The sequence below is a fragment of the Ahaetulla prasina genome, chromosome 1, assembly GCF_028640845.1.
Source record: "Ahaetulla prasina isolate Xishuangbanna chromosome 1, ASM2864084v1, whole genome shotgun sequence".
Lineage (NCBI taxonomy): Eukaryota > Metazoa > Chordata > Lepidosauria > Squamata > Colubridae > Ahaetulla > Ahaetulla prasina.
In genome coordinates, this window is record NC_080539.1 from 364,645,873 (window position 1) to 364,671,526 (window position 25,654).

The 25,654-nt window shown below is 40.6% G+C and overlaps 1 protein-coding gene across 1 annotated transcript in view; it reads right to left on the reverse strand.

Moving 5' to 3' along the window:
• Positions 1-25,654, reverse strand: part of NCAN (neurocan) — a 154,108-nt gene that overhangs the window by 76,967 nt on the left and 51,487 nt on the right. The window contains exons 4-8 of the mRNA XM_058163138.1: positions 23,074-23,201; positions 9,125-9,418; positions 7,502-7,519; positions 5,943-5,949; positions 4,866-4,899 (exon numbers count right to left, since the gene is read on the reverse strand). Of these exons, the coding sequence (XP_058019121.1) occupies positions 4,866-4,899; positions 5,943-5,949; positions 7,502-7,519; positions 9,125-9,418; positions 23,074-23,201 (481 nt within the window). The remainder of the gene's footprint in view (positions 1-4,865; positions 4,900-5,942; positions 5,950-7,501; positions 7,520-9,124; positions 9,419-23,073; positions 23,202-25,654) is intronic.

Here is a 25,654-nt window from a genome sequence, read left to right on the forward strand (position 1 = left end):
TAAATTTCTGTAATTTTATGGGGTGTAATGTTATTTTAAATTTCCTGGCTAATTGAATAAGTTTCTTAAGGGTTGTTTTAATATTGTGTATGTTTCTGTTTGTATTTTACTTGCCTGTTCTCCGCCCTGAGTCCTTTGGGAGAAGGGCGGTATACAAATTAAAATATTATTATTATTATTATTATTATTATTATTATTATTATTATTATTATTATTATTATTATTATTATTATTATTATTATCTCTCTCCATTGCTGTATTTGTTTTCATTTCAATATTTCTGATGTCCAGGCAACCCCGTTTTCTCATTTATTATTTTCTCAAACCTCCCCTCATATATTTTAGTTATTAACATTGTCTTCATCTTATTCCATTTGTATCTTTCAATCAATTAATACAACCTTCCACCTCTTATTTTCTTAGAGTTTTTGCTCACAATTCAATAATTATTATTCTCTTTTAATAATATTGTTTACTAACATTTCAATTTTATTCCCTTTTAAATCTTAATTTCAATCATTTTCACTTATAAACCATACTAACTTTCACATTTCATCTGCTGGACTATTTTTTTTTAAACAATGTACTTTTCCCTCCCCTTTTTTTCGGTTTTATATCTTGACTTCAATTAATTTTTCCATTCTTTTATATATTTAAAATTTATTTGCTTACCATCAATTATAATTCTCACTCATTCCATGCGTTCTCAGACACAACAAGAAAAAGAAAACATATATCCCATTATATCTTCCACATTTCATCTACTTCTCCATTTTACATTAAACAATGTATTCCTTCTTTTTTACTCCCTTCATTCATTTTATTTCAACCTTTCTTACTACCCTTTTACAATAATCTATATATTTCTTCTAATTTTCATCATTCCTAAAAATTTCTACAACTATTTTAATTTCTTTTCTACTATTCATTTTTCTCCTCCTTTTAACCATTTTCTTTCAATCTCTCCAAAATCCCATCTCTTAAAATTTTCTCCCTCTTATCTTCTTCTTTCTCTCTTTCTTGTATCTTCTTTTCCACCTCCTTTCTCTAACTTTTACTCTTTTAATTTTCCCCCTCAATTTTTCTCCATTTCCTCCTCTTCTCTTTATTCTGTCACTGCCAATCCCAGTGTAATCTACTATTTTTTTTTACTCTTTTAATTTTTCCCCTCAATCTTTTCTTCTTTTCTTTCTTCCCTTTCTTTTTTAAAGTATCTTTCCCCCTCTCCATTTCTATTCTTTCACTATCAATCCCAATATAATCATCTGTATTTTTATCCTCACTCATTTCTTTTTCAGCATTATATTTTTGTTCCTCTTGTTTCCTCATAATTTTTTCATAATTTCTTTTTTTTATTCTTAAGCCACAGCTCTGCTTGTTTATTTCCCTTAAAGGATTCTTGCACCATTTGAAGCATCTCCCATAGTTCCTCATACTCATCCTCCCAACTCTCCATATTTTCAATATAAGGAAAAAGGCTTTTTAAATTTATTTATTTTAACTTATGTATAGTTCAAATTCAAGTCCGAAATATTTCCCCCTTTTTCTATTTCCAAATGCAAGCCAATTCAGATGGTGTTTTTTTCTAAGTCATTCTGGTTCAAGTCTTTGATCTTTCCAGTCTTTTGAAGTTGTGCCACAGCTGTTTCAACAAGTACTCTTTCTGTCTTTCTCTTCCTTTTGGTAGCCTAAGCAATGCAATGTTATTTTTTCCTTCTCCAGCGATGTTTTTCTCCAATCCACAAATCCCGGCAACAAAATATCACTCATTAATCCACAAAAACAATTCCTTTGTCTTCCTCAATTAAGTCCTTTTGTTAGCAAAAGATGCTTTCTCTCAATTTTCTTCTCTTTTTAATATTTATATTTTCTTCCAAAACCAATTTTCAATCCAGATGGAACATTATTTCTTTTAGGGCTTTTATCTTATAAATCCTCTTTGCTGCTTGTTTTCTCTCACTTTAAGTTTCCGCGTGCCAATTAACCGCTAACTTCAAATTGGAAAATCTTTTTAGCTTTAAAAGTTTTTTTCTTCTTCTTACCTGCGAGTTGGCCAATCGCTCACCCGGTAACAATACTCTGTTCAAATCTCCGTGCCTGCTCAATCTTTTTTTGTGGCCGTCCCGACTTTAGCAGCTCCTAATGGCTGCCTTTCCTTATCACTAGGCTAGATGCTGGTGCTGCAGGAATTGCAACTTCCTTGTTTGCACCGCCAGTGCCTTCTTTCTTCGCTGTCCCTCCAGGACAGCTATGGTCCATTAAGGACCCCCAGAATGACCGGAATTTCGGTGTTCTTCCCAGAGCCCCAGGGTTCACATCGTCCTGTCGCGATGCTGGCCACGCCTCTCTATCTCAGCATTACTATTAATCTTCTCATCATTCCTATCACCCATCTCCTCCCACTTCTGACTGTATGACTGTAATTTGTTGCTGTATCCTTACGATTTATATTGTTTCCTAGTATGATTTGATTGCTTATTTGTACCCTATGACTATCATTAAGTGTTGTACCTTATGATTCTTGAAGAATGTATCTTGCCTTTTTAGGTACACTGAGAGCACATGCACCAAAGACAAATTCCTTGTGCGTCCAATCACACTTTATTATTATTATTATTATTATTATTTATTAGATTTTTATACCGCCCTTCTCCCGAAGGACTCAGGGCGGTGTACAGCCAGAAATAAAAACAGTAACAAATACAATTTAAAATAAACAGTTAAAAAACATTATAAAATTGGGCAAAAATTTAAAACATATTAAAAATTTAAAACCCATTAAAATACATCCAAAAAATTAAAATTTAGAATTTAAAATTTAAGCCAACCCCGCGCGAGTAAATAAATACGTCTTCAGCTCGCGGCGAAAGGTCCGAAGGTCAGGTAATTGGCGCAAGCCAGGGGGAAGTTCCAATAAACTTGGCCAATAAAGAATTCTAATCTAATCAATTGTGGCCGTAAGTCGAGGACTTCCTGTAAAGCAAGTTCAACTCGCAGCTGGACAGAAAAAAAGTACTTTTATTCGAAAGAGTGGGGCTGTTTACAAAGAGGTTCCTTCGGCTCTGGTTGTTTAGGTTAAATCTGTCTTTATTCTTGGTCTGCTCAGCTTCAAAGAGGCATGTGGGTGTTAAGGAGTGGGGAAAAAACTTCATTACTTAAGGAACAAAGCCCAGTGAAGATAAGTTGCCCAGTCTTCTTCTCTCCAGACATAGACGAGAGAAAAGTAGCTAAGCGGCAGGCCGATTTATCAAAGCCATCCGGTCTTTCTGATCTTCCCCTTAAGGCTCTCGGGAAGCAGAACAACAGTTTTGATGGCCTCTTTCATTTCATGAGGGACATTTCCCCCCCAAAATGGCCGTGTCTGTTCCTTTGGATGGAAGAAACGGAGAGGTCGATGCAACAACAATTCTTCAGGGATTCACTTTTGGTCAACGTGTGGGTTTGTGTGTCAGCGTCACCTGTTTCCAAACAAAGCTCGAGCAACATTTATCAGCCTGTCACGGACATTTTTGGGATTGTAAATTTGCCTGCTGGCATCTCGGGAGCCTGAACAATAGTGAGAAGATCCAATTTCAGGTTTGAAAACTTGATTGATCGGTGGTAAATAAAGAAAGGCTCTTGGCAACCTTTAGTGGGTTTCAATGGCAAATCAATCCACTAATGTTGCATTTAATTAGGGAGAACAAATGATAATTGCCAGGGAAGTGGATTAAGGACATCTTGCTCCGAGTTTGAAGATTTTTTTTTTACAGCTTTTCAATTCAAATGTGTTCCTGAACACTATTATAATTATATTTCACAAACAGGTTTTGTTTGCTGATTTCATTCCCCCTGGAGCATGTTTTTTCAGGATTTGAAGTTTTGGTGACATGTACAAGAATCATCAATTAAATCAGGGGTTACACGAAAGAGCAGCTGATGATTCTGGAGCTTCAACTTCATTTATTTTCGGACCTCACTTGTTTTTGCTTTTTAAGCTTTGATTCCAAGGATTTTGTTTTTTGTTTTTAGTTTTAAAACTCACAGGTTTGTTTCTCAAACTGTCTCTTTGTTTTCCCCATCACCTTCTTCCCATTTCATCCTAAGGATATTCTCCTCTTCCTCCTCTTTTCCCCTCCTTCATGTCCTCTCTCCTTCTCCTTTTCTCTCTTCACTTCCCTCTCCGCCTCTTTGAGAAGGCAGGATTTAAGGGCAATTATTGCAAAAGCTCTGAGCTCCAAGCTGGTCGGGGCCCAGGGACTCAATTTTCCTTTGTCAGCCAAAGTGGCTGCTGCCAGGCCAGGCTGCTGCCAGGCCAGGCGGCTCTGATTTATGAAGGGCTGCTGGAAAGAGAACGGAGACACGGCAGGCCACCTCTTTCAAGCCCTTTAAATAAAACAAAATGCCTGCTCTTGTTTACTACTGGTATCTCAGGCTGGGCTATAAATCCCAGCATGTCCCTTTCCCCCTCCCTGGTTGTTATCCCAAGAAATTGTTTAAGGGTGGGTGGGTGATGCCATGCAGCTGCAGAGAAGCAATTCACAACTTCGGGGAAAGTCTTCTGCTCCCAAGAAAGGCATTGGGGAAGCAGCACACAAACTCCTGCTAATTAAGGAAGACAGGTGAGCAGCGGGAAATCCCAAGCCAAAATAGTAGCAGTTTTGCTGAACCCATAAAGGAGAAACAACTGATGTAGAGCAGATTAAAAGATGTAACCCAGCCTAGTTGAAAATTACAGACCAATCTCTCTATGCTGCATCGCCTGCAAAGTAATGGAATCTATCATCAACCAATCCATTACCCTCCACCTAGAAACCAACAACCTAATAAACAATTTGGATTCAGAAAAAAATTATCATGTTGTCGTGTCCCACTCCTCCACTGACGGCCGGGTCAGGGAAATCCGAATCAGGTGTGCCTCTGCAGCTCTGCCAAAGTCCTAGCAAAGTCCTCAAGGCAGGCAGGAGATCAGAAAGTGACTTCAGCAAGATATGTTTAGACTTTGCCTGACTCAGAGAATGCCAGAAAGCAGGTCCTTTATATAGGCCATGGGGTGTGGCTCCATGACTCAGCACTTATCCAGGCCTGCCCCTCCCTTCCTTCTGTTTCCTCCGCCTATCAAGTCTTCTGACGCGAGGGTCACTCCAATCAGCAGCTGTTGGTAATTGACCTTCCTCAGGCTCACATGCTGTGGAGGAGGGGGAGGGGTCTAGTTGCTCCGTTTGCCTGGGCATGGAGCCAGAGCTGGGGGCTGGAGATACTTGCTCTTCTTCAGCCTGTCTGGGCATGGAGCCAGGGCTGGGGCCGGGAGGCATGCTAGGACATTCTTCAGCGTTCGGAAGCAGATAAGCAGGCCCCGGCTGTGGTGAGATTGGGCGAGACACAACACATGTAACTTACAACTTCTCCACTGCAAAAACATGGACTACTAACCTTGATAAAGGCAAAACAATAGATGCAATCTACATAGACTTCTGCAAAGCTTTTGACTCAGTAGTACATGATAAACTTCTCCTAAAACTAAAATCCTACGGCATTTCAGGACCTCTTCACAATTGGATAAATGCATTCCTGTCAAACAGACAACAAGTGGTCAAAATTGGCAACGCTCTATCAAATGTAAATTAAAAAAAAAATCCTGTTCCTGTCAAAAGTGGCGTTCTCCAAGGCAGCGTTCTTGGAACAACTCTCTTCATACTTTACATAATTTTTTTTTAAAAATTTGAATTTATATCTCGCCCTTCTCCGAAGACTCAGGGCGGCTTACATTGTGTAAGGCAATAGTCTCATCCTATTTGTATATTTATATACAAAGTCAACTTATTGCCCACCCAACAATCTGGGTCCTCATTTTATCTACCTTATAAAGGGTGGAAGGCTGAATCAACCTTGATCTCTGTGACCTTATCTCAAGTTATTGTGTTCTCTTTGCTGATGATATCAAACTATTTAACACCACCAACAATACTTCTACCCTTCAAAAAGACCTTGACTTTGTATCCGATTGGTCTAAAACTTGGCAACTCCAAATCTCAACCAGCAAATGCTCAATCTTACATATTGGGATCTTACATATTGGGCCACGCCCACAGAACCGGTAGCAAAAAAAAAAAAAAAATGGACTTCACCACTGCACTGAGAGCTTATGCACCAAAGACAAATTCCTTGTATGTCCAATCACACTTGGCCAATCAAGAATTCTATTTTATTCTATCTATTTTACAAGCTCTATTTGTCAGCAAGAAGGAGAAAGCTTCATCCTTTATTTATTTATTTATTTATTTTTATTTTTTTGTCACAACATCATATAAAAAGGATTATATAGTATATAAACATATATATGAGTAAATATTAGGAGGTATAAGCATCAATATATATATATAGGAAGAAGAAAAGAAAAAAACAACAACAATAGGACAGGAATGGTAGGCACGTTTATGCGCTTATGTACGCCCCTTATGGTCCTCTTAGGAATGGGGTGAGGTCAATAGTAGAAAGTTTTTGGTTGAAGCTTTTAGGATTATGGGAAGAGACCACAGAGTCAGGTAAAGTATTCCAAGCACTGATGATTCTGTTACAGAAGTCATATTTTCTGCAATCTAGATTAAAGCAGTTAACATTAAGTTTAAATCTGTTGGTTGCTCTTGTATTGTTGCAATTAAAGCTGAAGTAGTCTTTAACAGGAAGGACATTACAATAGATGATTCTATGAGTTAAACTTAGGTCTTGTCGAAGGCGACGGAGTTCCAAGTTTTCTAAGCCTAGGATTTCAAGTCTGGTGGGATAAGATATTTTGTTGTTTTCAGAGGAGTGGAGAACTCTTCTTGTAAAATATTTCTGGACTCGCTCAATTGTATTGCTGTCAGAGATGTGGTGAGGGTTCCAAACAGGCGAGCTATATTCTAGAATTGGTCTAGCAAATGTTTTATATGCTCTGGTTAGTAGTGTAGTGTTTTTGGAAAAGAAGCTACGCAGGATTAGGTTTACAACTCTTAGAGCCTTTTTTGCTATGTAGTTACAGTGGGCTTTGACACTTAGATCATTTGACATGAAAACTCCAAGGTCTTTAACGAGATGGGGGTCATCTGTAAGGTAATGTCCATCAAGTATGTACTTAGTGTTTGGGTTCTTTTTTCCAATATGTAAGAAACAATATGTAAGAAATATGTTTAGAAACAATCCTGAATCCTGAAACGTGAAAATCTCTTGCCTGTTTTCATTGGATTCAAATAAGTCAAATCCAAATCATTTGGGCCAGATCTTATCCTTAAAGAAGGTTTTGAGCTTCGTCTTCTACTTTTCTCGGTTTATTGGTTGATTAACTGGATTTACATCCCTCTTTCCCCCAGCAGGTCTGCCGTATGTGGCTCTGTAGGATTCTGCCTTCCAATTATATATCCGTAAAAATAAAAAACAACAAGAAAGTTCAGAGGTAGGCTGGGCTGAGAAACCCTGACTGGCATTAGATCATTCTTTTCTACTTTGTGCGCCGTGTCTTTGCTTCTATTTGTGTGGCTGCAACTTTGATGGTTTTGCCAAGCTGGAAAGCAGGGTATAAATTAAATCAATCCATCAATAATAGGGATGCTTTTGGGAGATGCTGACAGAGAATTGCTCACATTAACAATGCTCTTTTTCCCAGAGACTTGAAAGCTCAGGCACCAATAGGCCAATTGTCCTTTTTTTTTTTTTTTTGCGATGCAGACACAGGGCCCAGAGAGGGGCCATTTAGACTGGCTTTTGCGGAGAAAATAATTGCAACCATTACTCAGGGTGAAAACCAGATTCTTACATAAAAAGTTCCTAGTTCACGGTTGTGAATAATAGTGAGTAGCTGAAAACAATTTCTGCCTTCAGGCTGGAGAAATCTCTTAGCCTACGCTGACCTCGTGGATATTGATTGCATTCGCCCTTTCTTCAGAAACATGTGGACTAGAATCTTGCACTTAAGTGGGGGGTCTGTGGTTCAGGAAAGAGAATCTCAGCAGGGTTGGCCAGTATTTGGATAGGAGAGGGCTGGGAAGCCCATATATATAGAGTATCCTGGAAAATTGATAAACCTTCTAGAGATAGATAGGTAGGTAGGCAGGTAGATATGATAGATGGATGGAGAGAGACAGAGAGAGAGAGAGAGGGAGATGATAATCAGCGGTTCTCAACCTGTGGGTCGGGACCCCGTTGGGGGTCGAATGACGATTTGCCAGGAGTCGCCTAAAACCATTGGAAATATGGGAAGTATACTTGCGAGTCGAAGAATCGTGCTCCTGACTCCACAAACCAGCTGCAGGCTCTTCAAATCGCTAGCCAAATTTGGCTTCAGGCGCGATGAATTAAAAAAGAGAGAAATCTTTGCTCTGATGTCTCCCTCTTGAGTCAGCTGCAATCACTCCCAATCGCTAGCCTAATCTGGCTTCAGTCGTGATAAACTTAATAGGGGAGGGGTCTCCGCTTAAATGCCTCCGTCCTCAAGGCAATCGCAAGCAGTTCAGATCGCTATGTCTGACTTCAGGCGCGATAAATTCAAAATGAAAATAATTTTACGGTTGGGGTCGCCACATCGTGGGGAATTGTATTAAAGGGATCACCACATCATGGGAATTGTATTAAAGGGGTCACAGCACTATAAAGGTTGAGAACCACTGTGATAGATGGATGAATAGATATAGATAGATAGATAGACAGACAGACAGATAATAGATGATAGGTAAATGGTAGATTATAGAGATAGATAGATGATGGATGGATGGATGGATGGATGGATGGATGGATGGATGGATGGATGGATGGATGGATGGATGGACAGAGATAATAGATGATCGATAGACAGACAGAGATGGCAGAGAGAGAGAAAAAGAACAGAGACAGAGAGAGATGATAGAGATAGCTATAGATATTTAGGTAGGTAGGTAGACAGATAGATAGATAGGTAGGTAGGTAGGTAGGTAGGTAGGCAGGCAGGCAGACAGACAGACAGACAACACATATTCTGGAAGAATCTATAAAATCTGTGCAGCCCTTCTGTGCTTTTAAACTCTTTTTAAAAAGGAGATTGCCCAGGACATTTCCAGCAAGCAGAATCCAAATCAAGTAGAAGAAACCAAAACTGAGATGTAATTAAAAACAACAACACCCAAATCCTACACACCTTTGTAGCAGTAAGCATCGAATTTGGATGCCGGATCCGGGAAGCCAGTCCGGTTTGAGAATTGGTAGGTTGTCCTTACACCAGGTTCATCTCCGCCACATTTCTTCCGTGGGGTTCGAATTGGATAGCGCACACTTCCGTCAGCCAGCCACCCTGGGTCACACTGGTCCAGCCCTTCCTGCCAGGCGAGGTATAACTGCCCTGTGGTTGCTAGATGAGCCCCTCGACTCAGGCAATGCTTCTGGGCCATTTGAAATGTCAGACGACCGGGGCTGGTTGCATAAAATACTTTTCCTGAAATCATGGGAAAAACATCATTAGGTTGGATCCACGCAGGACATTACTACACCTCCCGTTTTCCACTGGTATACAGGCAATCCTCGACTTACAACCACAGTAGAGCCCAAAATTTATGTTGTTAAGCAAGACAGTTGTTAGGAGTGGAGTGGTGGCCTAGAAGTGGAGCTCTTGCCTCACAATCAGGAGGCTGTGAGTTTGATCCTAGGTAGAGGCAGATATTTCTCTCTCTGAGCACAATGAGAATATATCTGCTGAACAAAACTCCACATTGGCGACAGGAAGGGCATCCGGCCAGTAAACACTCTGCTAGCTCCATTCAGTAGCCCAGACTCCACCCCGCAAGGGATTACGGGGTCATTAAAAGATGTTTTTTTTTTTTTTTTTTTTTTTTTTTTAATATTCAAAAAGTTTTTATTAGTCAAAAAAGGTTTATACAAATACATATCAGGTATGGTAAATTTTCATTTTTCTTATCTAAAATAAGAATTTTACTCAAATTTTTTAACACATACAACAGCCATAAGGCAAGCAGGTGACACGAAGTAGCTAAGTTTGCAAATTTTAAATACGTAATAAAGAAGAGTCAAGAATAAACAGAATATCGTACAAAGAGAATAAGGAAAACCAACACAATCCCAAATATCTTTATCACTTCCTAGTTTTGGATCTCAGAACTCTGGGTTCAGCCTGACCAACTCAGGGCCAACAGCGGCAGCCCGCTCAGCCCCATGATCTATAACCTCCCTTCAAATTCCTGGGTCATCTGATTCCAGGAAGGCTTTGTGTTCCTCCACATAGTAGCCTCAATTGTACTGATTTTTTTGTAATGCCCTCCCGGAAAATCATCAATCCCTCTGGCATCAGCCATCTGAAGCCCCTCCTTCTGGTACAATTTGCTTGACAAAAATAATATTTCTTTCTTTTTCACGCACTGTCTGGGAATCTGCCTCAGAATGGCTATCTCCCTGCCCCTGTAAATCAGTGCCCCACTCTATGTTTTCTAAGAATTTCATCTCTCGTCTCTTCTCACAAATTTGACATGAACCTCTCTGGGAACTGCATTATGCGTGCATATTATGATTGACTCTATAAACTCGATCCACATCCCAATTCATGAAATCAACACCTCTCCCAAGAAATTCTCCCAACAATTTAGTCACAACATCTCTCAAGTCTTCTTGGTCCACTTCTTCCAAATTTTGAAACCTAAGGAAATAAGACATTTTATCCATCTGTAGTCCAAGCACAGCATTGCCTGTCGTCTCCTCTCTTTCTGCCTGCCCATCTCACCCTCCAGACCTTCCACTTTCTGCTTGTTTTCTGCTGAGACTTGTTGAGTATCCTTTAAATCCTTTTGGATAGTCACAATTTCTGCTCTTATTTCATCCAATTTCTTGTCCATATTAGATAACTTTTCCAAAATTCTCCATCTCTCCAGCAGTTGGTCTCTGACCTTTTGCCATTAAGGAGAAAAAAATACAAAATCCTCAGGCAGGCACGGTATCCTTGTAATTTCCTCCGGATCCACCAGGGGGCACTCACAGGAGCAACGAGTCCAGAGTACAGTTAGTCAACCAGGAAGCCGAAGGGAAGTGATGTCATCAAAAATGTCATAGTGAAGGCGAAGCTGGACGCCACTACTGTTCCCCAGAAGGAGGGGGCCTCAAACCTTCCCTCCTAAATTTCTCCATCACCTCTTCTCCAGAGCTCCACAAAACCGGTAATCTTCTTATTTTAAGTTCTCCTCTCTCCAGAATAACTCGTGCTCCTTCCAACCGCAGGGGAGAAAACCCCCGCTCCGAGCACTCCACTCACGTTTACCGATATTCCTTCCTTCTCCTCCTCAATTCTTCTCCGTGCCCTGTTCACCACCAGGCTGCTGCAGTTATAAATCAATGCCCTGTCAGCACAGCGGCCCAGGCGACAATAATGGCCGCGGCCTGTGGCCTCCGAACCCCGCCGAGCCTAGGACGCGCCAGCATCGGTCCCCACAGTCCTGTATGTCGGCTGGGAGACCCCTGGCGAGCCGTCCGTGCGGCAGGTGTCCTTTTCGGAACACCTGGCCCCTGAGGGCCTCGGCGGCGGCCGGATTCGGGCGCTGGAGGCAGGAGAAACCTTCCAGACGTCCGTTGCCGCTGGATACCGGAAGTCGTCTCCCGTCATTAAAAGATGTTGATGAAGCAAGACAGTTGTTATGACTATAACTTGTTGCTGGCAATCCTTATGATTTACATTGATATATTGATCATCAATTGTGTTGTAAATGTTGTACCTTGATGAACGTATCTTTTCTTTTATGTACACTGAGAGCATATGCACCAAGACAAATTCCTTGTGTGTCCAATCACACTTGGCCAATAAAAATTCTATTCTATTCTATTCTTAAGTGAGTTTTGCCCCCTTTTCTTGCCACGGTTGTTAAGTGAATCACTGCAGTTGTTAAGTTAGTAACACGGTTGTTAAGTGAATCTGGCTTCCCCATGGACTTTGCATGTCAGAAGGTCGCGGAAGGGGATCACATGACCCCGGGATACTGCAACCCTCGTAAATATGCAGCAAGTTTCAAAGCGTCCAATTTTGATCATGTGTCTATAGGGATGCTGCAGTGGTTGTAAGTGTGAAAACAGTCCTAAGTCACATTTTCAGTAACTTCAAAACAAATGGTTGTAAGTCGAGGATTACTTGTACATTGACACGTGGTTCTAAAACATCTAGCTTTTCCATATTAGATGTCTAAAATCAGGGTGCTTACTCGGTTTATGATTCCGCCATCGTTGTTCTGTCACCCCTACCTAAGTCCGAGCGATGACTTAATTAGCTGGCAACTATCAGCTCTGGCAGCAAACTAGCGAGCGTCTGCCAAGTGTCTCTGTTATCTCTCTTGATGAGTCAGCCAGGAACAAACAGTACTTCAACTCTAGTTAAGCAGTTGATTTGCTTGCTACGAAGAGGTATAGCAGCCCTTGCTGTTTTTATATCCTGTGGGGTGTAGCTCCATGACTCAGCACTTCCTAGGCCTGCCCCACCCTGCTTCTGTTGTTCCTGCCTCTCTGCCACAAACCTAGGGTCCAGCCAGGCCTGATTGCCATCAGCCGGATCTGGAGGCATGGCCTGTGGGGGAAAGAGTCAGGGGACGGAGGCCTCGTTATCGCCTCCACTTGGCCTGTCTCTGGCTCCTGGAGCTGAGCCAGGAAGCAGTGCTCCCGAGGTAAGTCCTGATGGCCCTTCCCCTCACTTTCCGAGTCACTTTCTGGGAGGGGCTTGGGGCGAGAAACAACACATTATTATGTGAAAATGCATTTATTCAATAGATAGTCCTCAACTTATACCCATTCGTTTATGGCGTTCACAGTTACAAAGTGACTGCAAAAATGACTTACGATTGGTTTTTACTCTTATGGCCATTGCAGCATTCCCCATGGTCATGTGATCAAAATTGGGGATGTATGTATTTATGATTACCCCAGGGTCGTATAATCACCATTTGTAACCTTCCCAGCCAGCTTCCAACAAGCAAAGCTGCTTGGAGAAGCTGTTTCACTTAATGACTGCATGATTCACTTAACAACTTCAGTGATTCACTTAACAACTGTGGCAAGAAAGGCCGTAAAATGGGGCACAATTCCCTTAACAACTGCCTTGCTCAGCAATTGAAATTTTGGCACCCAAACCTCTATAACTGTCTGGTTTAGTTCTGCAACCGAACAAGACAGACACAGACTTCAGAGGATAATTAGAACTGCAGAAAACACAATGGCTACCAACCTGCCTTCCATTGAGGACCTGTATACTGCACGAATCAAGAAGAGGGCTGTGAAAATATTTAGACTCCTCACATCCTGGACATAAACTGTTCCAACTCCTACCCTCAAAACGAGCTATAGAGCACTGCACAACTAGACACAAGAACAGTTTTTTCCCGAATGACATCACTCTGCTAAACAAATAATTCCCTCAACACTGTCAAACTATTCACTAAGTCTGCATTACTATTACTTTTTTTTAAAACAAGTTTTTATTGGTTTTTTAATTCCCCCCCTACACACATACATAGTTTATGAACAGAGTACTGGCCATATCATATCTTATACAATTTAATATATTCAAATATATTTTACTAAGTTACAATTTTTGCCAGAATATACTTTTTTCATAATTTTTATCCATATCCTAATATTTCCTTGCTCATTTCACTAAGTCACATCTTCTTTCGCCCTCAAGTTCTAATTTCTCTGTTTTTATTAATATTCATTCTCTTTCATTCATTTTTTAACTGTTTCAATTTTTATCCTAATATATTCGAATATATTCGGGGTTGCCTTTCTTCCATTTCATCTTTTCTTTTTCACAGCAATCCTTTCTTCTCCTTCTCACTCTTCTTCCTCCCTTCTTTCATCGTACCTACTTTCTTCTCTCCTCTCCTCTTTCTCTACTTCCCCTTCCTTTCTCCCCTTCCTCCCTACTTCCTCCCTATCTAACCTTCTCTCCTGCTCTTATTTCCCCTACCTTTCCTCCTCTCTTCTTCTCTTTCTTCTTTCTCTCTCACTCCTTCTCTCTTTCCATCTCTCTTCTTTTTATCTATTACTGCAATGCTCTCTACATGGGGCTCTCCTTGAAGAGCACTCGGAGACTTCAGCTAGTCCAGAATGCGGCTGCGCGGGTTATTGACGGAGTGGTTCGGAGCTCCCACGTAACACCTATCCTGCGTAGACTGCACTGGCTACCTGTTGTTTTCCGAGTGCGCTTCAAGGTATTGGTTACTACCTTTAAAGCGCTCCATGGCTTAGGACCGGGATACTTACGGGACCGTCTACTGCTGGCTTCTATCTCCCAGCGTCCGGTGCGTTCCCACAGAGAGGGACTCCTCAGGGTGCCGTCAGCCAAACAGTGTCGACTGGCGGCCCCCAGGGGGAGGGCCTTCTCTGTGGGGGCTCCTACCCTGTGGAACGAGCTTCCCCTTGGGCTTCGACAACTACCTGACCTTAGGACCTTTCGCCGCGAACTTAAAACCTATTTATTTCGTATGGCTGGACTGGCCTGATTTTAAAATTTAAAATTGTAATTGAATTTTGATGGGTTTTAAATTTCTGTAATTTTATGGGGTGTAATGTTATTTTAAATTTCCTGGCTAATTGAATAAGTTTCTTAAGGGTTGTTTTAATATTGTGTATGTTTCTGTTTGTATTTTACTTGCCTGTTCTCCGCCTGAGTCCTTTGGGAGAAGGGCGGTATCTAAATTAAAATATTATTATTATTATTATTATTATTATTATTATTATTATTATTATTATTATTATTATTATTATTATTATTATTATCTCTCTCTCCATTGCTGTATTTGTTTTCATTTCAATATTTCTGATGTCCAGGCAACCCGTTTTCTCATTTATTATTTTCTCAAACCTCCCTCATATATTTTAGTTATTAACATTGTCTTCATCTTATTCCATTTGTATCTTTCAATCAATTAATACAACCTTCCACCTCTTATTTTCTTAGAGTTTTGCTCACAATTCAATAATTATTATTCTCTTTAATAATATTGTTTACTAACATTTCAATTTTATTCCTTTTAAATCTTAATTTCAATCATTTTCACTTATAAACCATACTAACTTTCACATTTCATCTGCTGGACTATTTTTTAAACAATGTACTTTCCTTTTTTTCGGTTTTATATCTTGACTTCAATTAATTTTCCATTCTTTTATATATTTAAAATTTATTTGCTTACCATCAATTATAATTCTCACTCATTCCATGCGTTCTCAGACACAACAAGAAAAAGAAAACATATATCCCATTATATCTTCCACATTTCATCTACTTCTCCATTTTACATTAAACAATGTATTCCTTCTTTTTTACTCCCTTCATTCATTTTATTTCAACCTTTCTTACTACCCTTTTACAATAATCTATATATTTCTTCTAATTTTCATCATTCCTAAAAATTTCTACAACTATTTTTATTTCTTTTCTACTATTCATTTTTCTCCTCCTTTTTACCATTTTCTTTCAATCTCTCCAAAATCCCATCTCTAAAATTTTCTCCTCTTATCTTCTTCTTCTCTCTTTCTTGTATCTTCTTTTCCACCTCCTTTCTCTAACTTTTACTCTTTTAATTTTCCCCCTCAATTTTTCTCCATTTCCTCCTCTTCTCTTTATTCTGTCACTGCCAATCCCAGTGTAATCTACTATTTTTTTTTACTCTTTTAATTTTCCCCTCAATCTTTTCTTCTTTTCTTTCTTCCCTTTCTTTTTTAAAGTATCTTTCCCCCTCTCCATTTCTATTCTTTCACTATCAATCCCAATATAATCATCTGTATTTTTATCCTCACTCATTTCTTTTTCAGCATTATATTTTTCTTCCTCTTGTTTCCTCATAATTTTTCATAATTTTTTTATTCTTAAGCCACAGCTCTGCTTGTTTATTTCCCTTAAAGGATTCTTGCACCATTTGAAGCATCTCCCATAGTTCCTCATACTCATCCTCCCAACTCTCCATATTTTCAATATAAGGAAAAAGGCTTTTTAAATTTATTTATTTTAACTTATGTATAGTTCAAATTCAAGTCCGAAATATTGTCGCCCCCCCCCCTTTTTTTTTTCTATTTCCAAATGCAAGCCAATTCAGATGGTGTTTTTTTCTAAGTCATTCTGGTTCAAGTCTTTGATCTTTCCAGTCTTTTGAAGTTGTGCCACAGCTGTTTCAACAAGTACTCTTTCTGTCTTTCTCTTCCTTTTGGTAGCCTAAGCAATGCAATGTTATTTTTTCCTTCTCCAGCGATGTTTTTCTCCAATCCACAAATCCCGGCAACAAAATATCACTCATTAATCCACAAAAACAATTCCTTTGTCTTCCTCAATTAAGTCCTTTTGTTAGCAAAAGATGCTTTCTCTCAATTTTCTTCTCTTTTTAATATTTATATTTTCTTCCAAAACCAATTTTCAATCCAGATGGAACATTATTTCTTTTAGGGCTTTTATCTTATAAATCCTCTTTGCTGCTTGTTTTCTCTCACTTTAAGTTTCCGCGTGCCAATTAACCGCTAACTTCAAACCGGAAAATCTTTTTAGCTTTAAAAGTTTTTTTCTTCTTCTTACCTGCGAGTTGGCCAATCGCTCACCCGGTAACAATACTCTGTTCAAATCTCCGTGCCTGCTCAATCTTTTTTTGTGGCCGTCCCGACTTTAGCAGCTCCTAATGGCTGCCTTTCCTTATCGTTGGGTCAAAGGCTGGGTGCCGGTGCTGCAAGGAATTCGCAACTTCCCTGTTCGTGCTGGCCAATGCCTTCTTTCTTCGCTGTCCCTTCAGGACAGCTATGGTCCATTAAGGACCCCCAGAATGACCGGAATTTCGGTGTTCTTCCCAGAGCCCCAGGGTTCACATCGTCCTGTCGCGATGCTGGCCACGCCTCTCTATCTCAGCATTACTATTAATCTTCTCATCATTCCTATCACCCATCTCCTCCCACTTCTGACTGTATGACTGTAATTTGTTGCTGTATCCTTACGATTTATATTGTTTCCTAGTATGATTTGATTGCTTATTTGTACCCTATGACTATCATTAAGTGTTGTACCTTATGATTCTTGAAGAATGTATCTTGCCTTTTTAGGTACACTGAGAGCACATGCACCAAAGACAAATTCCTTGTGCGTCCAATCACACTTTATTATTATTATTATTATTATTATTATTTATTAGATTTTTATACCGCCCTTCTCCCGAAGGACTCAGGGCGGTGTACAGCCAGAAATAAAAACAGTAACAAATACAATTTAAAATAAACAGTTAAAAAACTTATTATAAAATTGGGCAAAAATTTAAAACATATTAAAAATTTAAAACCCATTAAAATACATCCAAAAAATTAAAATTTAGAATTTAAAATTTAGCCAACCTCATGAGTAAATAAATACGCCTTCAGCTCATGCGAAAGGTCCAAGGTCAGGTAATTGGCGCAAGCCAGGGAAGTTCAATAAACTTGGCCAATAAAGAATTCTAATCTAATCAATTGTGGCCGTAAGTCGAGGACTTCCTGTAAAGCAAGTTCAACTCGCAGCTGGACAGAAAAAGTACTTTTATTCGAAAGAGTGGGGCTGTTTACAAAGAGGTTCCTTCGGCTCTGGTTGTTTAGGTTAAATCTGTCTTTATTCTTGGTCTGCTCAGCTTCAAAGAGGCATGTGGGTGTTAAGGAGTGGGAAAAACTTCATTACTTAAGGAACAAAGCCCAGTGAAGATAAGTTGCCCAGTCTTCTCTCCAGACATAGACGAGAGAAAAGTAGCTAAGCGGCAGGCCGATTTATCAAAGCCATCCGGTCTTTCTGATCTTCCCTTAAGGCTCTCGGAAGCAGAACAACAGTTTTGATGGCCTCTTTCATTTCATGAGGGACATTTCCCCCCCAAAATGGCCGTGTCTGTTCCTTTGGATGGAAGAAACGGAGAGGTCGATGCAACAACAATTCTTCAGGGATTCACTTTTGGTCAACGTGTGGGTTTGTGTGTCAGCGTCACCTGTTTCCAAACAAAGCTCGAGCAACATTTATCAGCCTGTCACGGACATTTTTGGGATTGTAAATTTGCCTGCTGGCATCTCGGGAGCCTGAACAATAGTGAGAAGATCCAATTTCAGGTTTGAAAACTTGATTGATCGGTGGTAAATAAAGAAAGGCTCTTGGCAACCTTTAGTGGGTTTCAATGGCAAATCAATCCACTAATGTTGCATTTAATTAGGGAGAACAAATGATAATTGCCAGGGAAGTGGATTAAGGACATCTTGCTCCGAGTTTGAAGATTTTTTTTTTTACAGCTTTTCAATTCAAATGTGTTCCTGAACACTATTATAATTATATTTCACAAACAGGTTTTGTTTGCTGATTTCATTCCCCCTGGAGCATGTTTTTTCAGGATTTGAAGTTTTGGTGACATGTACAAGAATCATCAATTAAATCAGGGGTTACACGAAAGAGCAGCTGATGATTCTGGAGCTTCAACTTCATTTATTTTCGGACCTCATTTGTTTTTGCTTTTTAAGCTTTGATTCCAAGGGTTTTGTTTTTTGTTTTTAGTTTTAAAACTCACAGGTTTGTTTCTCAAACTGTCTCTTTGTTTTCCCCATCACCTTCTTCCCATTTCATCCTAAGGATATTCTCCTCTTCCTCCTCTTTTCCCCTCCTTCATGTCCTCTCTCCTTCTCCTTTTCTCTCTTCACTTCCCTCTCCCATGCATTCCCTTCCATGTCTGCTTCTCTCTCTCCATCTTCCTGTCTTTCTTCTTCCTCTTCCGCTTCTCCTCTCCTCCCCACTTCTCTGTTCTCTATCATTTGCTTCCTGCTTTTCTTTCTCTTTCTGGTCTTCTTTTCTTCCCTCTCTATATCGCATCTTCTGTTGAGCTCCTCTTTTCATCCAACCCTACTTCCCTATTCATTGTTCTTTGGCCAAAGGGTGCTTGGCTACAACTACTACCAGTGTTTCCCCGAAAATAAGAGAGGGTCTTATTTTCTTTTGACCCCCGAAATAAGTGCTTGATTTTATTTTCGGGGAGGTCTTATTATTTTTGAGTTGCATGAAGCAGTGAGCGTGGTCATCTCATGGCTGCTGTTGTGTTGCTCCGCTGTGGCAACGCAACACAGCCGCTCGTCAGCTGTTCGCCCCTGCAGCGGTAGGTGAGAAGTGGGGCACGAGGCGCATTGCTGGGCCTGCCATTCTTTTTGTGGCATCCATTTAGCATGACAGAAGGGGTGCGGTGGCTAGGATTGAGGGAGCGGCTGTTACCAGTAGATAAGAGTGTGTGAGGCACATGGGGCAGATAACGAGGAGGTCCAGCAATATGTGGGCCACGTTACTGGATCTCCTGCCCCTTTTGCAGCTGCAAAGCAGCCAAGGTTGCTGGAGGTGGCGGTAGGTGAGGAGTGGGGTGTGAGGTGTGACAGAAGGGGCGCGGTGGCTAGGATTGCGGGAGCGGCCATTAGGTAAGGGATTGTGGAGTGCGCTTGGAGCATGATCCCCCTCCCTTTCCTTCCCTTCCGGCCTCGCCTGCTCACCTTATCTCCTCACCTCGTGTTGTTTACGCGGCAAGCAACCAGAGGAAATGGCGGGGACCAGCTGCACATGCATTTAAATATTTTCAAGAGGGGGGTATTTTCAGGGAGGGACTTACTTTAGTGCATACACTCACGGCTTATTATTCGTGGAAGTCTTATTTTTGGGGAAACAAGGTATTTCTCATCTCTGAAGCACCAGCCAAACCAGAGTTAATGGCTGGTTTTTCTAGAAGAGAATGCAATGGGCCACCTGGTCAGAAACCTAGTCCATCTTAGGTCTATTTCTATTGCTGAAGCAACATTCGAACCTCTGTAAAAATGGCCAGACAGACCTTTGTATTAAGCTAGCCAGGATAGGCCACCCTGCGGGAAGCCAAATACTTGCTTGGAGCCAGTATTCATTCCATGTCCCCTTCTAAGCTTTAATTAACTGTAATTTCCCAAGGATCGCGGATTTCTCATTTGTTTATGTTCCTCTGTAAACACAAACAAGGGATGTAACACATGATATGTGAGGAATGGATTCAGCAACTTGCTTAAGCCAACGCTGTTTGGGTTTAGGCAGGACTGGGACAGAAGGAACTCCATTTTGTAACGCAAGTGATGCTCAAGGCAGCCCCAACTCTTTTCTAACAATCAGCAACAAGAGTTTCCAAGGAGTCTCTAAGAGAGTGGCATTTCATTTGCTTGTGGCAGGTATCATTCAATCAACAGCCATCTGCTCCAAATAGGTCCTTGAAGTCCATTTCATTGCTTCCCAGAATGACCAATAAAATGTCTCTGAGAAGCCTCAATAGCCTGTCCTGCTAAAGCTGCTAGAAAGTGGCGTTTAGAGGCAGATTAATAAATAGGGAGCAAATGTATGATTAAAACCCCTTTCCAGTTTTGGAAAAACAGCACGGGGTCATTTCCATGAAAGATATTTGAGGTTTATTCGGCTCTGTGTTTTAGCTTCGCTTAGAATGTGCAAATTCAAACAGTACAGGTAGTCCTCAGTTTACGTCCCATTATGACGGACTTCCCTGGGGATAGTTACAAGGCAGTTCCAAAGGTTTGATGGCCACCATCCTCAAAGTCACATAACCACATGTTGGGTGCTCAGCAAACGGCCCACATTAATGGCTGTTTTCAGCATACTGCAGTCATGTGTGACCACACGTTACAACATTTTTGCCGAAAAACCAGTATTAACTTATCTGCTTTTCAGCAAAACACATTGGCTCAATTAACGACCACAGCATTCACTTAATGACTGCTGCAAAAAAAAAGGTCATAAAATTGGATCAGCCACCCAGGTGACCTGATTTATCACCATCACAACTTATAACTGTGATGGGTGGGCTCCAATATGGTCATAACTCCCCGATCTCAGGTCCTTCCGCCGTGAGCTGAAGACGTTACTATTTCGAAGAGCAGGACTAGCTTGAACGTAATTTTTAAATTGGGATTTTTAATAAAAGGGGTTTAAATGAGGTTTTAAAATTTATACTTATAGTTTTAGGGCATCAATTGAATTTAACTGTCTATTCTTTTAGCTGTTTATATGTATTATATGTTTTCTGTTGTTTTTTTGGCTGTGAACCGCCCTGAGTCCGTCGGGAGATGGGCGGTATATAACACATACACACACACACACACACACACACACACACACACACAATAATAATAATATTATTATTATTATTATTATTATTATTATTATTATTATTATTATTATTATTATTATTATTATTATTATTATTATTATTATTATTATTATTTGAGGACTAATTGTAGGACTAAAGAGATAAACCAAAGGAGGCAACTGGGTTTTAATAGCTGTAAGCAAATGCTCCATTTGCATTCCTGCAATCTTCAAAGTGTTCCTTTTGGACGGAAACCTCAACACTCCCCAACCCTAATAATTAAAGCAACAATATTTAATGAATTTAATGGAAATGAAACTCAGTTAATTCAGCTGGGGTTTTTTTTCCCCTCCTAGTTCCACTCACTTTTTAGTCTCTCCCTTCCTACCTTTTAGCAGACAGCCTGTGGCCTCCTAACCTGGGGGATTAGCTTTTCATGTTTTATGCATTTTTCTGCCTAAATTCCATCCACTGGAGTTCAGGAGATACAAAGTCAGAGGGATACGAAAAACATTCCAAATTCAAAATATTTCAAGCCTGAAATGCCCTATTTCACAGTCAAAAGAATGATTGAGAAATACTGATTTCAATTGTGCTGGAAGGGATCTGATACCATTCCAACCATACCAGAAAAATCAACGGGGAAGCCTGATTCACTTAACGACAGGGTTACTAACTTATCAATTGCAGCGATTCACTTAACAACTATGGCAAGAAAGGTCGTAAAATGAGGCAGAATTCACATTACAAATGTCTAACTTAACAACAGAAATGTTGGGCTCAATTGTGGTCGTAAGTCAGGGACTATCTGTACTGATTCCAGTTGTGCAGGAATTGGTCTAATACCATTCCAAACATGCCAGAAAAGTTCTGAACTTGAAAACGGACCATTTGGAGCCTTGTGGTTGTTCTCAAAAGAGTATGTGTGGTCCTCGACTTACAACCATTCATTTACTGAGAGTTACAACAGCACTGAAAAAAGGGACGACCGTTTTGCACACTTGCAAATGTTGCAGCATCCCCATCGACACGTGATGCTTAGCAACTGGTTCATATGTATGACCATTGCTGTGTCCCAAGGTCATGTGAAGCCCTTTTGAGACCTTCTGACAAGCAAAATCCATGGGGAAGCCAAATTCACTTAACAGCTGTGTTACTAACCTAACAACTGCAGTGATTCACTTAACAACTGGGGCAAGAAAGGCCGTAACCTGAAGCAAAACTCACATAACAATTGTCTCGCTTAGCAACAGAAAATTTTGGGCTCAATTGTGGTCATAGGTTGAGGAACATCTGTAGTGGAACATTTGCAGGAAGGTCAGAACCCCTGTTTTTAATCCCAAAGAAGGGATTCTAAGTGAGAGATCTATTCGGATCTGTTACACCAGTGGTTCTCAACCTTTATAGTGCTGCGACCCCTTTAATACAATTCCCCACGATGTGGCGACCCCAACCATAAAATTATTTTTGTTTTGAATTTATCGCGCCTGAAGCTGTATTGGCTAGCGATCGCCTTGAGGATGGAGGCATTAAAGCGGAGACTCCTCCCCTATTAAGTTTATTGCGCCTGAAGCCAGATTAGGCTAGCGATTGGGAGTGATTACAGCTGGCTTGAGAGGGAGAGCGAAGATTTCTCTCTTTTTTAATTCATCGCGCCTGAAGCCGAATTTGGCTAGCGATTTGAAGAGCCTGCAGCTGGCTTGTGGAGTCAACCATTGGAGCACGATTCTTCGACTCGCAAGTATACTTCCCATATTTCCAATGGTCTTAGGCGACCCCTGGCAAATTGTCATTCGACGCCCAACGGGGTCCCGACCCACAGGTTGAGAACCGCTGTGTTACACAATCCCACATAGGTTCCAAATCCATTGGTGCAGCAAGCACAACATTCTCTCGTTTTTCCCCAAAAAAACAACCATGCATTTTGCCCTTGGAAAGAGTTCAGTAAATCCAGTATATTCTGCTCATAACTTGCCTTGGAGTTCTCTGGAGTAACAGTAGACATCATATGCTTCGCTGACATCTCTCTTGCCATAGCTGCGGACTCCTGGGAGGCTGTTGCGATCTCCATAGCAACCAGGTCTTGACAGGGTGATGGGATACCTGTATGAAAATGGGGCGGGGGGGGGGGGGGAATAGAGGAAATGGAATTGAGTGGGGGGAGGGAGAAGGATGCAGCTGCTTTAAACTCCATCACTAAAGGCTTCTTTGAAGCATGAAGGAAAGCCATACCGTGAACACTTCAGGAAAAGCATGGAAGAGTTTAAAGGATAATAATAATAATAATAATAATAATAATAATAATAATAATAATAATAACAACAACAACAACAACAACAGCTCAGACCAACTACAAACAACGTCACAACACAGTCGCTCAGATGGTTCACTGGAACTTGTGTCACAACTACCATCTGCCTGTAGCAAAGAACTGGTGGGATCATAAGCCTGAAAAAGCTATTGAAAATGAGCATGCAAAACTATTGTGGGATTTCCGAATACAGACTGATAAAGTTTTGGAACACAATATCACGATATCACGATTATGGAAAAGAAAAAAGTGTGGATAGTCAACATTGCTATACCTGGTGACAGCAGAATCGATGAGAAATAACTTGAAAAAGTCACCAGATATCAAGATTTGAGAATCAAATTGCAGAGACTCTGGCATAAACCAGTGCAGATGGTTCCAATGGTACTCGGCACACTGGGAGCTGTGCCTAAAGACCTAGACAAGCACCTAAAAGCAATTGGCGCTGACAAGATCACTATTGGTCAACTGCAGAAGGACACCTTACTGGGATCTGCTCGCATAATTTGCCAATACATAACGCAGTCCTAAATGCTTGGGAAGTATTCGACCAGTGATCTGTGTTGCGAAATCCAGCATAGTTATCTCGTTTGCTGTGTATACTGTCATTTTGTATAAATAAAATAATAACAACAACAACAACAACAACAACAACAACAACAACAACAACAACATCAAGAAATTGCAGCTTCCTGCAATAACACCAGCGGAACTGCAAAAAAATGTGCTACTTGGAACATCGTACATCTTAAGAAAGTACTTGGTTGATACCTAGGACGCTGATGTTGTGGTCCGCCAGCAGCCTGCAGAGCTGGCAGTGGAATCGGACAGTGAGAAGGCTGGGGAGGACAAGGGGCCCGTCCTGGAGTCGGGGGAAGGCCGGACGAGGGCTCTGCGTCGGAGGCAGAGATGTGGCCAGGGCCATCTGGAAGCGATGCACGGATTCCAGAGCCTCCAGAAGCAGACAGCAGAGAGGCAGAGGAGCAGGAGGAGCCTGATCCTAGTGCACACATGCGAAGAGCTGCCAGAAGGCAAGCAGCTAAAGCAAAAAGGACAACTCGGGAGTAAGGCCAGGAGATGATTGGCCCCTCCCATAAGTCTTAAAAGAGCAGCAACGGCTCTTGGGTTCTTTGTAGGAAAGCTGAGAATAAAGTAATTCTCAGCTGTTCTAATAAAATATGTTTGTTTGTTTAGGACTGACTGTGTCTGGTAATAACTACTTGGGTCTAGGTCACAACAGATGGCAGCAACCCGTATCAACCATTAGCACCAGTCAATGGTATTTGTGATGCATTTTTGAATGTTCAGTTGACTGAGTTTCATGTTTAATGAATAAAGTAAATAATAATAACAGCCTTTATTGTCATTATACATATATACCATGAAATTGATTTAGCCTCTACTGGTGCAATCCATAACACATTACAAAACAACACGAGTAATATAGAAAATGGTCCTTATACAAGTAATTAGGGAGAAACCAGTCATATGTTTCCATGTATGTGTCGATCCTTGAGATTCTGGAAAGAGTGCAGAGAAGAGCAACAAAGATGATTAGGGGGCTGGAGGCTAAAACATAACAACGGTTGCAGGAATTGGGTATGTTTAGTAGTCTAGTGAAAAGAAGATTTAAGGGGAGACGTGATAACAGGGTTCCAATATTTGAGGGGCTGCCACAAAGATGAGGGGATCAAATATTTTTCAGAATACCTGAAGGCAAGACAAAAAAGCAATGGATGGAAACTAAACAAAGACAGAAACAACTTAAAACTAAGGAGAAATTTGCTGACGGTGAGAACAATCAACCAATGGAATGGGCTGCATTCAGAAGTTGTGGATGCCCCAATACTGGAGGCTTTCAAGAGGAGAATGGAAAGCCATTTGTCTGAAATAATATAAGGTGTCCTACTTGAACAGGGGTTTGAATTAGAAGACCTCCAAGGTCCCTTCCATCTATGCTATGCTATGCTATGCTATTTTCCATTCTATTCTATTTTCTATTTTCTTTCCTACTCTGTTCTGTTCTGTTCTACTCTACTCTACTCTACTCTAGTCTTCAAGGTAATGTAATGGCAATGAGGAAGACCATTGCTATTTCAAAGAGTTTAGTGATATGTGTTGATTTCTCCTACTAACAAAAGTCTAGGAGTTTAGAGCTTATTCTGAGTTAGCCTACTTGTTTATTGTTTTTTTTAATGTGGTAATGTGGAAACTGGCCATCCATGGGGTAACTCTGCTGTTGTTA